The sequence below is a fragment of the Corvus cornix genome, chromosome Z (genome assembly GCF_000738735.6).
Source record: "Corvus cornix cornix isolate S_Up_H32 chromosome Z, ASM73873v5, whole genome shotgun sequence".
Classification (NCBI taxonomy): domain Eukaryota; kingdom Metazoa; phylum Chordata; class Aves; order Passeriformes; family Corvidae; genus Corvus; species Corvus cornix.
The window spans coordinates 35,479,805-35,495,747 of NC_046357.1; the positions used below are offsets into that span (position 1 = coordinate 35,479,805).

General features: G+C 36.9%; 1 protein-coding gene across 2 annotated transcripts in view; it reads left to right on the forward strand.

Annotated features, from left to right (window-relative positions):
* The window catches only part of LOC104692024 (contactin-associated protein-like 4), a 216,740-nt gene that overhangs the window by 192,696 nt on the left and 8,101 nt on the right, over positions 1 to 15,943 (forward strand). For both annotated transcript variants that reach the window (XM_010403748.2, XM_010403749.2), the window contains 6 exons: positions 1,704 to 1,943; positions 2,427 to 2,651; positions 4,029 to 4,162; positions 5,643 to 5,730; positions 13,511 to 13,729; positions 14,090 to 14,161. In XM_010403748.2, the coding sequence (XP_010402050.1) occupies positions 1,704 to 1,943; positions 2,427 to 2,651; positions 4,029 to 4,162; positions 5,643 to 5,730; positions 13,511 to 13,729; positions 14,090 to 14,161 (978 nt within the window). The remainder of the gene's footprint in view (positions 1 to 1,703; positions 1,944 to 2,426; positions 2,652 to 4,028; positions 4,163 to 5,642; positions 5,731 to 13,510; positions 13,730 to 14,089; positions 14,162 to 15,943) is intronic.

Here is a 15,943-nt window from a genome sequence, read left to right on the forward strand (position 1 = left end):
AGATACTCTATGTAACACCAAGAATTATAGAAACTGAAATTAAAAATACCTCAGAATGGATGATCACATGGAAGCATTTATCCAAAAGAGAACTGGAAATGCATGAGAATTATAGTTTGAAGTCTCACACATTGTGGAATATTTTCTGCTTTTACTTTTTAAAAGAGAACAAATTACAAGAAATGTTAGAGTAAATTGTGCAAGAAAAGGACAAGAGAGATGGTATGTATATTGCACACCTTGCTAAGCAACACAGATGAATAAAATGTTCGTTATCTTGAAATGTGCTAAAAATAAGGAGCAGTGAAAATAAAATGAATCAACAACTCTTGTTAGGATTGCTCTCAACAGTTATCACCTATGCTTGGTAGTCAGGTATACCCCAGTTGGTATTCCTCTGTGGAGAGGGGCATTAATCTTCCTATTATTGAAGAACAGACGCAGCTTCCTTCTGAGACTAAGTATATCAGAACAGACACCAGCTGAGGGGTATCATAGAACCATTGAGATTGGAAAAAACCTCCAAGTACACCAAGCCCAACCTTTGGATTAACACAACCTTGTCAACTAAACCACAGCACTAAATGCCCCATTCAGTTATTTCTTGAACACTTCCAGGAATTGGGACTTCACAACCTCCCTGAGCAGCCTGTTCCAATGCTTAATCACCCTTTCAGTGCAGAAATCTCCCTGATGTCCGACTTGAACATGCCCTGACACAGTTTGAGATTATGCCCTCTTGTCCTGTTGCTGTTTGCCTGGGAGAAGAGGCCAACTGCCAGCTGGCCACACCCTCCTTTCAAGCAGTTGTAGAGAGTGATAAGGTCTCCCATGAACCTCCTGTTTCTCCAGGCCAAACAATCCCAATTCCCTCAGCTGCTTCTCATATGACTTACTTTCTTATAATTATGACTGTCTTTTTACCCGCTCCATTCCCTGTCTACTGGCATGCTCCAGCACCTCAATGTCTTTCTTGTAGTGAGGGACCCAGAACTGGACACAGCACCTGTGGTGTGCCCTCACCAATGCCAAGTGCAGGGGAACCATCACTGCCCTGGTCCTGCTGCCCACACTATTGCTGATACAGGCCAGCACGTCATTTACCTTCCTGGCCATCGTGACTGGCCATCAGCTGGGTGTAATTCCCTTCACCATCAATCTCTGAGCTTGGCCATCCTGCCAGTTTTTAACAGCAGTGAGTTCACCTACCCAAGCCATGAGCTGCCAGCTTCTCCAGGAAGATTTTAATGATCCAGGTATCATCATCCATACCATAAGACTGACAGACAGACAGACAGAGGTCAGTTTATCAGTCTGAATATTAGATAATTATAATAATAATTTTTATTGTAGTCAATACAATATTGAAAGAATGAAACTGTACAGCTCATCCCCTCATTTCATTTTTCCTTCTCTCCTCTCCTCTCCTCAAATGAAAAAATAATGGAGAAAAAAGAAAAAAACCCCACCTAATTTCTGGTCCTTACTTCTTTGTAAATTAATAGAATCTTCAAGGGCTCTCTGCAATTACCTGACAAAACAGAAATCTGTTTACTGTTAAAGCTACTTATAAATATTTTCACATGAATATGCTTGTGTCTCAGAAAGTCCTAATATACTGTTCATAGTCTGTAAACTATAACGATGGTTTTTACATATTGATTATTTTAAAGTTTTAAAAGCTCATATGAATTTATTTTCAGGTGGAACAGCATCCAGGCAGAAAGGATTTTTGGGTTGCATTCGTTCATTACAGTTGAATGGAATGGCTCTTGATCTGGAAGAGAGAGCAAAGATAACACCAGGAGTTGAACCAGGCTGTCCTGGGCATTGTAGCAGCTATGGTAACTTGTGTCATAATGGTGGAAAATGTAGAGAGAAATACAGTGGATTCTCCTGTGACTGCACGTTCTCAGCCTATGCTGGTCCATTCTGTAAGAAAGGCAAGCATGTCTTTTAGCTTTACCAGTTATTGAAAACAAGACCGTACAGTCCAGATCAAGATTTTCACATCCCCTTAAAGATATGTTTAAATGCTTGCAAAATATTTGGTTTACATAATGTAGGTAAATATTCAGCTGAATTTTCTCAATATCTCTAAGTTTTGCTAAACACTGTTCTTTCAGAGATAACTTCAATATATACCATTTAAGCAGGAACCACATTACCTGAGAAGATCAGCATCTTCATGCAACTTTTTTTATTCTTTGATAATATAGTAAATCCAGGAACTATATTTTTATGGTAAAACATTTGTATTTCTGTCTTTCAAATAATAATCTCAAAACTAAGTCTAAGTTTGGAAAACAAACCAAGAAACAGAAGAACTTATATCTACTTTTTGCTGTAAGAAGAAAGTAGGATCTTTGCAATTCTCTGATATTATTTTGCATTATATTTAAATATTGAATTACTTTTTGTTTCAGAGATCTCTGCCTATTTTTGGACTGGCTCTTCTGTGACATACAACTTTCAAGAATACTACACGTTAGCTAAAAATTCCAGTTCTCATGCTTCTTCTTTTTATGCTGACATGACACTGACCAGGGAAGCAATTACATTTGCTTTTCGAACAACGCGGACGCCAAGCTTACTGCTTTATGTCAGCTCCTTCTACAAGGAATACCTCTCAGTCATTCTCACCAGGAACGGTGAGTTTTCAGATTACCTGTCTGGAAACACTAATGGACATCATAACTGTCAGCTCAGATTGTCTCTGATTTCCAGACCTGAATCACAAATGACATATAGTCCTGTTGTTTCTTTAGATGGTATCTTTGTTTTTCAGCTGCATCAAGCAATTCTTTTCACATGAAAAACATTCCTCCTACTGTACTTTCAACTTCCACTACTGTTTTTTTTATCTTACCATGTTGCCAAAAATGTTTATTTCTGAAAATCCTTTGGAAATTTTTGGGGTTTAAAATTTGGAAATGAAAATTAAAATTTATCTGAACTGTGTTCTACTCATGAGGCCTATTAATTGCCATCCTCAAAATAAATAATGAAATAAAATAATTTTGAAAGTTCATTATCTATTTCCCAAATTAATCAGAGGTCATTTCATTCAAATGATTTCATAAGCTACTTATATACCTAAGAAAATACATATATATACACATACCTGTAAAAATACATATAACATTATTCATGTTACTATTTAAGATGAACATTATTTATTAGTTGGGTCTTTCTCTTCCATTCTCTCTTTTAGATCTAAGTTTGGTTTTGTTTTTTTTAAGTAAAAATACCCCACAGACTGAGTTAAGTCTTAGGGTTTATCGAAGACTCTTTGTAGTTACAGTGGTTCTGTGCTCAAGAAAGGTTCTGTGCTTACCTAGACACATATTTGGATATAGAATAGCTGTATTATGCTCCCCATCATGTGACATGGAACACGTTTTGCTCATGGCTGGCCTGGGTCTGACATGGGCCTTGATTTCTAAGCATGAGTAGAAAGTTGTGGTCCATCTGCAGCTGAGAAGGAATTTCTGACAAGGAAACTACATTGCCTCTGTGTTCTACTTTGTGTGATTATGTGTGTACAGATGGTGTTCTGGGAGTTAACAATGAGGAATGGAAAGTGATCTAGGAGTTAGTACACTACATTCTATTTAATTTTCAAAAGGTCAGAGGTTTACAGGACTGTACAGGGAAAACATTATTCAAGAACAGTGCTTCTGAATTACTGAGTTATATTTGGTAAGTCCCAATTATGAGAGCTACCAGACTGAGTGTTTCTCAGGTCAATTTTGAAAGTACTTATAAAATTTCTGCCCAAATTTTAACTCATTAATCAAAATTGAGACAGCTTATGACTATTTTTGCCACTATATCCTACTTCCAAAATTGCTATTACTGGTTCTGTTGCCTTTAATTTCTCACTTATATCCATTTCTCATGGCTAAGTCCTTAAATAAATCAAGCATTTGTTTTGCCCTTGAAGTACCCCTGTGAAGCAGTATATGATCTACACTGCTTATTGTGTATGTAGTGTGCTACACCTTTTGCTCTCTTTATCCCTGCAGGAAGTTTACAGATTAGGTACAAGCTAGATAGCCATCAAAATCCTGATGTCTTCAACATCAGTTTCAAAAACATGGCTGATGGACAACTGCAGCATGTGAAGATTAATAGAGAAGAGGAAATGCTCTCTGTAGAGGTAATTCAGTTAGGGGGGAAACAAAAGTGGATTATCATAAAAAAGTAGATAAGAAAAATGAAGAAAATACTTGCAACAAGGCAGTTACCCCCAAAGAAAATGTGCCTTAATATCTCAAGTAATCAAAGCTGTGGCAGTTCTTCACCCCCACATGTCCTCCCTGGATGGGGGAGAAAGTCCTTTTCAGGAGTAAGAGATGAACAGGACTTTTGGATCTTCTCAGTCTTCAGATTGTTTATTATATCTTATCAGTAATTTACATGCCGCCAACATAGCGTGAAGCAGAGCAAATACCAAAAGACAAAAAGCAGAAAATGGAGTAGGTGAAGAAGAAGGAAGAGACCTGAAAAATGACAGGGATCCTCCATCTTGCCTTCATCTACTTACCACATTAATAAACCTAAAACTCTAAATTTTTCACCCTGTAACAAGCTACATATTATACTATCATCTAACTAACACCCTTGTAGATTCTAATTCATCCCAAAGCCTTGTCAGCTCTCTCCATGGAAGAAGGTTAAAAAGTGTTTCCCTGGGGTAATAGGTCCCTCAGAAAAACATTCCCTGCACTTTGGGTTCCAACAAAAGCAAAGTTCACACTCTCATGATGAGCAATCAAAATTAATGTTAGCCAATCTCTTTGGTGTTAATTTTGTTTATTTCAAAAGGTCAATATCACTTCATAATTTTATATGAAAATGCAGTTAATTGTTTGATGGTTAAATTTTCAAAATTTGCTAAATGTGTATGACTGTTGTTTGTTTCGGGTTTTGAGTTTTGGTTTTTTAATTTAAATTATGCATTAAGCTACAGTACAAATACAGTACTACCCAGATAATTATTTATTTTTAAAACTTTCTTTGGTCTCTTTCACATCATCAAAGGAATGTTGCTATTAAGGAGGGTATTTTTGTTATATTTGTGGAAATTTCATGATAAAATAGAAATATTTATTTTGAAAATAGTTGATACTAATGTGCAAAAAGTCTTTTTTTTTTTTTTTTTTTTAATTCTATATACCTGTATGTTACAATTTAATATTTTGAGGCTAGAGCTTGGGTTTGTGTTGGTACTTGGCTTGAATTTGTTCTAGAGGTACCCTAGAAGGCAGAGTATTTACAATGTAATATTTCATATTTATGAAGTTAAATATTGAGTGCCTTTTTTAAATGAAAAGAGACTATTTCATATTCTTAAAGGTTTGCTATTTTTATTCATGTTAGCGGTGAAAAAGAAGGAATCAGCCAAATCAATAAGATAAATAAAGGCTTATTAAGTGGGATGCTTAAGAAGTATCAGTTATAATCAGTGATCTGAGGAAGCTGATAATCTATTTCCTGATGAGTTTTTACTCTATAAATAACAAATGCTTCCCTTAGACCCTCTTAATTTTTACCCTTGATCTTACCTGCTTTTTTGAAAATATTGACTACTATCTCTTCCATTATTCTACTTTGTTCCTCACTCTGTCATCCTATAGGTTAACCAGAATGAAAGAATGACGTTTATTCTGTCTTCAGGCACAGAATTCAATGCAATCAAGTCTCTCACACTTGGCAAGATTTTAGGTAAGTGGAACACTGCAGGGTTTTCTAAAACATGGATCAAAATATCATCACGGGGCATGAAAAATAATAACCTGAATGTCATTGAAAGACATTTGTTGCTGTGGATTTATTTAGACACAGAGTCACAATCAAGGTAGAAACTTCAGTCTTGTTGAAATACAGATATAATCACAAATAAGTGCTTCCTGAAAAAATGATCGTGGGTTCCATTAAAAATAATTGTACACTTCTCTCTTTCTCATTTTGCAATCAAGCATTAAGAAACACCACTTCGTTTTTTATTCTGGAGAAAAAAAATCATCACATTGAAATCATACACAAGATGATATAATACTATTAATCACGTATCGTACTTGAAAAACTTCCTGTGATTAGATTTTGATGCAAACAGTTAAGAATATGGTAATGTAAGTCAAATCTTTGTTGGAGATTCTTTGTCTAGTGATGATTCTTCAAAATATGTCTGTTTCTCTGCAATAATGATCAAAATTAAATTTACCTATCTACAATGACCATTTGTTTTTATGTTCTTGAAAGAATATAGCAATAGCTTGGAATACAATTCTCAAGACCTTGTTATTTTCACACCTTTTGCATTGTTAAAACCCAATGATAGAGGAAGATTTGGTGCTGGTGCAAATTTAAAGGACATTCCTCATTCTTCTAAAGTAATTTCATAGAATCATAGAATCATTTGGGTTGGAAAGGACTTAAAAGATCATCTAGTTCCAACACCCCTGCTGTATGCCAGAACATCTTCCAATCCCCCTGTAATAGGCAGGGACACCTTCCCCTAGACAAGGTTTCCCAGAGCTGCATCCAACCTGGCCCTGAACAGTTCCAGGATACAAATGGCCTTTGGGCTGCAAGAGCAAATTACTGGCCCATGCTGTGCTTCTTGTCCACCAACAGCCCCAAGTCCTTCTCCTCAGGGCTGCTCTCAATCCATTCTTCACCCAGCCTGTATTTATGCTTGGGATTGCCCTTCCCCAGGGCAGGACCTCGCACTTGCCCTTGCTGAAGCTCATGAGGTTTGCAGAGGTTCAAGCCTGACAAGGTACCTCTAGATGTCATCTCTTCCTTCCAACATCGACTGCATTATACTGCTTGGGGTAATTGGCAAACTGGCTGAGGGTGCACTCAATCCAGCTGTCAATATCACTAGTAAAGATGTTAAATACTTAAAATATGTTTTTAAATTCCCAGATCAAGCAAAGATTCTTTAATAACACTTTTTATTAAATGATATGAAATGAGAAGGGTATAGGTTGTGGCATATATTAACTAAGGCTGCCCTAAACTTTCCACAATATTGTAGTTAGACTGATGATTTTAGCCCTTCCACAAGTAGACTTAGAGGAAGTGTAGACTAAAAAATTTATCAAAATATGGATTATTGGAAAAAAAATACATCTAAGTTTCTAGGTCTTAAATTTTTATAATTTGATATGGCACTCAAGTTACCACTGTTACTGAAAACAATTCTGTCTATTATTAATAAACACAAATTTTAGCAGAAATTATGACCCATGTCCCAAAACAAAATTTGGTAAGTAAACTCATTGGTACTGAACATTGAGCCAGTAAACTGCTGCAAAGAAATGGCGGTTTCCTATTCTTTAAAAATCTCCTAAAGTAAACCAATGTGTTAACATAGATTTTTTTGTAGAAATAAATGCAGAAAACTGATTACAGAATCACTAAATAAGGTTGGAAGGGATCACAGTGGGTCATCTGGTCCAGCCTCCCTGCTCAAGCAGGGTCATCCTGAAGCGCATGGCACAGGATTGTGTCCAGATGGTTTTTGAATACCTCCAGTGAGGGAGTCTCCACAACCTCTCTGGGCAACCTGTGCCAGTGCAGTCACCCGCACAGTAAAGAAGTTCTTCCTCATGCCGTGGTGGAACTTCCTGTGCATCAGTGTGTGCCCATTGTCTCTTGTCCTATTGTTTGCCACTACTAAGCAGAGCCAGAATCCATCATCTTGCTATCCACCCTTCAGATACTTTATAGGCATTCATGAGGTCCCCTCTCAGTCATCTCTTCTTGAGGTCAAACAGGCCCAGCACCCTTCGTGTTTCCTCGTAAGAAATATGTGGTATGTGACATAGAAGATGTTGAATTCTCTTGTCAACTTTTTATAGGCAATATATTAATTCATATTGTTTCTCCAGGCTTATAGGAACTACTTATATGTTTTATATAATCAGAACATCAAAGAAGATTTTCTTCACATTAAGTTGCATGTGGTTTTGTTTAGAGGAATTTCTTTACTATATACCAGAGGTGGCCCCTCCAGAAACCATATAAATCTACCTTTTTTTCCCCATATACCTTGGGAATAGTATAAGAGCTTGGTTAAATCAATGTTTCTGCCATCATAATACACCCAGAGACACTGTCATAATAGTAGAAAACATGTTTTCCAAAATAATCTTCTACTGAAAAGAAAAACATTATCTGAAATAGTCCATCATGTGACTGAGTGGGAGGCAGTAAGTCTCTGCTGTAAGGCCTCCCTGGAGCCTTCTCTTCTCCACGCTGAACAGCCCCAATTTTCTCAGACTTTCTTCATATGAGAAGTGTTCTAGCCTTCTGAACATGTTTGTGTTTCTTCCCTGTGCCAGCTCTAACAGGTTCCACTCTGACCTGTGCTGGGAATCCCAGAACTGGACACAATGCTTGGAGGAGGGATCTCACAAGAGTGGAATGGAGGGAGGAAAATAATCTCCCTCAGTCTGCTCACTGCACATCTTCATGTACAGCCCAAGATAATACTTGCTGTCTGAAGTGCAAGCACTGCTGGGTCATATCCTATTTTTCATCACCAAGTCTTTCTCTTAACGGTGTTCTCAATCCATTTTCCCCCCAGTCTGTATTGATACTGGGGATTGCCCAGATCCAGGTGCAGAACTTTGCACTTGCCATTTTTGAATTTCATGAGATTCACCTGGTCCCAGTCCTCAAGCCTGTCGGTGTCCCTCTGGGTGGCATTCCATCTCCCAGGTATGTCAGCTAAACAACTCAGTTTAGTGTCATCCACAGCCTTGCTTCAGATGCACTCAGTCTCCTAGTCTCAGTGTCATTAGCAAAGATACTGAACAGCAATGGTACCACTGTGGGCCCCAGAGGAACACTACCTGTCACCAATCCCTATTTAGACATTGAGCTGTTGCATACAACGGTTTGGATAAGAAGATCCAGTTAATTCTTATCTGTCAAATAGGTGGTTGTTGTTTTCAGTTATGAGAGTGTTATCTAAAAAAGGTGGAAGAATAATTTTAAATATGTAATAAAATGCATACAGTGGTAGTTATTTTTATGAGGACAATTACCAAATGCTAAGTAGCTTAAAATATATTAAAGAAATTTAGAAATCTTGTTTATAGACCATAAAAAAATCTTAATTATTTTTTAGTTATAATTCGGAGAATCTCAGTGTAGCTGATCTGCTTTCTGACTGGAAAAATAACTAAGTACCTCTGACACAAACAGAAACATACACTTTTGAAATGTAAATTTTATATATAGAACTCACATTCCAGAAAAGAACTGGTATGTATGCACAGAAAATGCACAGAAAATGGAAAAGAGAATGATCATTTAAAATGTAAGCATAAATTTAAAGCAATATTAGCTGAAATATAAACTACTACAAGAAAATTATTACAAATATTTCCAAACTTTACAATTTGATGATAAAATTGAATCAGGAATGTATAATATTTTGAAGTGTAGTGGTTTATTGCAGTGAAACTCAGATAAGGTTAATACCATGATGACCAGTACAGAATAAAAGTTTATCTTTATTAGAAAATATCATATCAAGGCTTATACCAATTTACTTAAAAATGCATTTGATGAAATTTATGGAAATGTAAATTTTTAGACAAATAACAGTGTCTTTTGACCAGGACCAATATTGTCTCTCCCAAAGAACCATACATTTAAAAAAATTCAGAGGTGGAATTTTCTTCAGTTATATGATGGCTTTGCAGCAACACAGCATTGAAAAGCACAGTTACAATGACCTGTGGGGAACTCAGCCCAATTTGTCTCAGAAACTGTCCTGAGGAGAACATATGTTTCTCACCCTTTCAAAGGAGAGCTCCTATTTCTTTTAGAAATCTGATTGCTTTGGGTTCTGATTCCTATGAAGTCCTAGCCAGAGACTGAAGAAGAATTCATGAAGGTAGAGGAAACAAGTAATGAGTGTTTGTTGCAGTGAAGATGTCTAAACATAAGGAGTTAATAAAATATGAAATAATGTATTTCCTGTACTTGAAAATGTTTGTTCAGGAAAACCACACAAGGAAGCTCTGGTTTTTTTAAGAATTATCTTCAGTTGGAAAAGTACTTTTCTTAGCTCTTCTGCATTTGAACATGATTCAGTTTTTTTCTTCAAACAAAAGTTGTGCAGAATCTCCTGCTCCACCTGAATCCCTATAAGTCTGTGGGACTTGATGGGATTCAAGTGAGAATACTCAAAGTGCTGGCTGATGTCACTGCCAGGCCTCTCTCAGTTGTTTTTGAATGGTGGAATCTGTACAAGTTCCAGCTGACTGGAAGCTGGCTAATGTTGTCCCAGGTTTCAAGAAGGGCAAGAAGATTGACCCTGGAAACTACAGGCATGTCAGTCTCACTTCAGTGCCCGGTATAATTATGGAGAAGATTATTCTGGAAGGTATTGAAAAACAGCTGAAGGACAATGCAGTCATCAGTCACACCCAGTACAGGTCCACGAGAGGAAAGTCCTGCTTATCAAACCTGATTTCCTTTCATGACAATGTAACCCACCTTGTTGATCCAGGGAAGCCAGTTGATGTAATCTTTTTTAGTAAATCTTTTGAAGCTGTCTCTCTGGACAGAATGTCCAGCCCACAGCTGGATGAGCTCATCATGTAATGGGTGGGCAACTGAGTGATGGGTTGGGCACAAAGGGTTACAGTGAATGGAGTGACATCAGACTGGGGACCTGTCACTGGTGGGGTTTCACAGGGCCCCATCCTTGGCTGTGTTCCCTTCAACATCTTCATAAATTACTTGGATGCAGCACTCGAAGGTACAGTAAGTTTGACAGTGAATTATACTAAATTAAGAGGAACTATTGACTCCGTTGAAGGCAGAGAGGCCCTGCAGAGAGACATCAACAAATTAGAGGGATGGGCAGTTACCAACTGTATGAAGTTTAACAAAGACAAGTTCCAGAATCTGTAGTGGATGTAAAGACAGACTGGGGAATGAGCTGCTGGAAAGCAGCATTGCAGAAAGGGACATGGGTGTCCTGGTTGATGGAAAGTTGAACGTGAGTCAGCAGTGCCCCGGCAGCCTGGAGGGCCAGCTGTGTCCTGGGGTGCATCAGGCGCAGCATCACCAGCCGGGCAAGGGTGGGGATTGTGCTGCTCTGCTCTGCACTGGGGCAGCCTCACCTCGAGTGCTGTGGGCAGTTTTGGGTGACATAATATAAGGCTTAAAGCTATTAGGAAGCATCACAGTTCTTGTCTTAACATGTTCTGATAGGAGCTGTGTGTCTGCTGACTTTCTGCTTGACTACTTCATGAGGACAAATGGTTGAAGCAGAGTTAAAGTGAGGCCTTAGGATTTAGCTTTTATTCAGATCCTGTACTGCTTTAGTGTGTAACTCTAAAACTCCATAGCATGTTAACTACTGTTCTCATATCCTGGTTAGACATGACAAACCCTCTCTGGGCCTGGACTCAACGACACCTTGTGTTCCTAGGCCCAGAAATATGTAAACTAAGTCTCTGAATGGCGGAAGGAAACTTGGGGTAATTGCATCATTACCTGAAATTGTGATTGGAGAATTAACCCTGATATGCAAATAGACTGAACTTATAAAAGTGTGAAAAACCCGTGACTCAGTGTCAAAGGGTGAAGACCCTTGGAGGCTTTTGACTATTGAAGTACCTATTGAAGGGCCCTCAGTTAATACCTGCTTTCATTCTCTTAATCTTGTCTAGCCTCTTTTCAGGTAGCCACTTCAAGACATCAAAATAAAGAGAGTTACTGAGTGTGTTTTGCTTTTGAGGGATTTTTTGTTTGTTTTACTTAAGAAGACAATGTAGGTGGAGTAATTTTGTCTATGGTGAACTTGGATACACTTAGCAAATGAATTGCTGTTAAGATACTTAAGGATGCGTAACTTCAGTTTACTGTAATCTACAGTTTCCAATAAACAACTTGTGAGTGGTTTTGAGTGTTATTTTCAATCAGTTAAATTTTACTTTAGCATGAAAGTGGATGATGATGGTCTTCCCTTTCACTTTCACCATCAAGATTGCCTGATCCAATATAAAGCTTTACTTTATCCCAGAAATATTTTCTCGTTAAGGAGTCAGGTGAAATCAAAGGATTTTAAATATTTCCTTTCCTATTATACATATATGCAGTTTAATAAATGATTCATATAGGAACTGAAAAATAGTAGCAACCACTCTCCTCTTGAGGTTTTCAATCTTACTCATATTTAGAGGTATATATTTTTATCACAGGGGGTTTGGGACAGTGTTTTCTTGCCACTCCAGTATTAATCTTTTTTCTTAAGATGTCCCGTCATAGCAGATCCTTCAGCGCATAGAGGCAAATATCGGGAAAAGCTGCAAACAAAGCAGAGACAGTTAAGCAGGCAACATTTTATGTAATCCATCAGCGTAGGTGAGCAGACTTTTGGCTGACATATATCTATATGTTAGTATATCATCACTGCAATTAGCAGAGTTTAGTTGAGGAAAATGCTGCTCTGCTATCTTGCAACATTCTGCCTGAACACATTATCCCATTTTTTGCCATTAACCTAGATTTTAATAAGGGGTGTACTGTAAAACTTAAAATTATTATGGTAGCCATTGTAAAGATCACGGTTTCATCATTAGTGGATTCCAGGATAAATTGGAAGCGAAAATTAATGAGATGAAATTCCCATTTTATTTGCAAATTTACTTCCCTTAGGAGTCCTCTTTTTATAACTAGTACTTGCAGAGTTTGTGCTTAAATTAGAACTGTGAGAGTAAATAAACTGTTTGTTTTCCACATCAAAAGTGGTGCATTAGTGAGCATTACCTGGTGAATAAATGGAGAGTTCTAACATTCAGTGTACATGCATCATGTATTCAGAAAGGCAATTCAGGAGAATAAGTGAGGAGGTATCTTCTTTTTTTTTCCTCCCCCTTTGTTGTAATAATAATGGTATCATGTTTTAAAATGTATAATAAATTGGAACACTATTAATTTTATAAAATGTCACAAAAAATATCTTGATGGATTTCCAGGATCTGAGATCTTCAGAGAATTTTTTTTGTTTTGACAGACTTGATGGTGCTAGAATGGAGTAGATATAGGAATCTATGGAATGAATATGTTCCAAAAATGTTTATTTATGAGAAGAAGTCCAACAATATGTACTTTTCTAGAATTCATTCTTCATTGTTATATTTTTGCAGAATGAAAAAAGTGTTGCATTTTAATTTAAATTCTTTAGTTACAATAGAAACTTTTTGCTTTGGAACTTGCTGTAGTAATTTAAAAGCATTTCCCTCAGCAGATTAGCAACTGTCATCTGTTCGAAAAAAGGGGGGTTTGAATATATCTGACTGTCTTTTCATTAAAGTCAGACAAGAAAGGGATTTAGTGAATCTACGTATGTTGCTGCAACTCAAATATACTCAGAGGAACACAGGTTAATTATTCATTTATTCTTCTGACACTTTATTTTGTACATTCGCACTATGATTAATTGTTTTCTGTTCCTTTTGATTAACAGAAAACAGCGATGTAGATGAGGAGACTATGAAGGCAAACTCTCAGGGGTTTATTGGCTGTCTCTCTTCAGTGCAGTTCAACCACATTGCTCCTTTGAAGGCTGCACTGCGCCACAGCAGCTCAGCCCCTGTCATTGTAAAAGGGCGTTTCACTGAATCCAACTGTGGTGCTTTAACTGGAGCTGACTCAACATCAAGTGAAACAACCCATTCATTTGCAGGTAGCATATGGTTATCACTTGTTCTGATCTCTGAAGCAAAATCTAAATAGAGTACTCATGACCTGAATCACAACTGACTTTTTATTTCATGCAGGTTAACATCTCAGGAGTACTTTGTAAATAATTCTCTTTTATATGTACTTACTTCCTTTTCTCTAGCCTTTCTCAATTTGTCTGAATGTTTACGTTTTTCTTTTTTTCTCTGCAAAGTGTTATCTACATTGTTGTTCTATACATGCTTACTGACCCACACTACTGCCACTGTACCACATTGTAAATGAGCTGTAACAGTGTGAGAATTTCTTAAAAAAAATGTCTTCTATTTTTCTGTCATTTTCTTTTTTTTTTTCCCTGCTGCAGATCACTCTGGACCAATAGACGAGGGGAAGCCCTTAGCTAATGCAATCAGAAGTGACTCTGCAATTATTGGAGGTAATGGGGACTCTACAGGAAACTTTTTTTTCTAACTATGAATCTGTCAATGATGACGTGAAGTCAGTTTAGCTTTGTGTGCATAGAGAGTAGTAAAAGATCTTCCTTTTACTGCAATTGGTAGACAGATAAAAATCAAGCATTGTTTTAAAATACAATTGATCGCTCTTTTATTTTCTTATTACATAAATTTATGCCATAAGTGTTTCCATATACTGAAATATTCTGCTGAAAAACAAGGTAGTAAGGACGGAATTCCAACCTGCATAATAGTGGTGTCTCTGACTTTAAAAGGTACCTGGATTTGTTGTGAAAAAAGCGTGTATTTAAGAAAGAGCCATTGTTTCTTCTTGACTTTACCAAAAATTACCTTTTGCTACAAAGTCAAGTTCAAAATCTTCTCTAATATATCTGAGCAACAAAGATTTTTTTCTTGAGAATATGGTATTTAATACTGCTTGAATCAATCCTCTGACAGTCTGAGGAAATTTCATCCTGGTTTCCTATTTGGAAGGCAATGTACTCTTGGAAGGACTTTCACTTGCATTGATTTACAGCTTAAAATTAAAATGCATGTTAAAACAATAATAATAAAAATAATTGCTGTTGGTTTGAAATATCTCTTCTTCATTTATTTCTATTTCTTTTGGACATTTCTATCAGCTCATATAGAACTACAAATGACGATTCATAACTTTTTTCAAAATAATTTTTTTTTATCAGAGGAATAGAGGAAGAACCATGTAAAATTCAGTCACTTCTGAAGTGAATATGTTGATAGTCCCTTTACTGTTTATGACTGTCAGAACAAATACAGTATAAAGCTTAGGATAGATGCGTGTGCTTAAAGTACAGGACTGATAATCAGGATATACAGGTTCCATTACTCTGCCTTTCTGGATGATTGTCCTTAAGATCTATCTCATATGAATCCTGTGTGAAGTATCCATCTCATATGGATCTTCATATGAAACCCACCAGTTCTGTCTCTTCAGCAGAAATAAGTACTCAAGTGAGCCTAATAGGGACAGTTTGGTATTGGGGACCCTCGGGAAAAACTCAACTCCTTTTACCGGTATTGAAGCAAGTATATGTCTCTATCAGTTCCAATTTTCTTGCAAGGCATAGTATTGTCTCCTGTGACAATCATCCTCTATGAGAATTTCAAGGAGCATTTCTTTTGGGAGGAGGTGAGGAAATAAAACTTGTTTTCACTCATGAAGATGATGTAGTGGCAGTATAATTCTGTTTCAATTTGCATCGATACTTTGACAGAAAGAGGGCAGTGGGTCATCCCCTCAGTCTTTTAAATTTTAAATTTTGAGAAGGTTTACTTTCTAAGAGTTTTTAAAGCCTCAGAAGACAAATGAAATACTGGAATTTAGTAGAATAAAACTGTCCAGGTTTCTTATTGAGGTTAAAAATGTTTAGGGCTATGGATGGTTGAGTTAAGATAAGAACCTGCAGTCACCTGTGTGTCTTCGATTTAAACAGTGACACCTGCTATGGTCAGTGCCTGCCAAAAGCACACTGCATGACTAGTGACCTTTAAGAGAGTAGTACCAAAGATACTAAAATGAGAGATTATTAAGCCTAGAAGGTTCCCTGCTTTTAAAGTGATACTTACAGCTGTATAATTTTATACACATCAAATGAGAATTTTACCATTGATTGCAGGAAGGTAAGAATTTAAAAATATGTTTTCTGAGTTTTTCACACGTAGCTTTGTCAAAACTTGCTTTACTGTTTCAAAAGATTAGTATTATTTTACATAAGTATCTG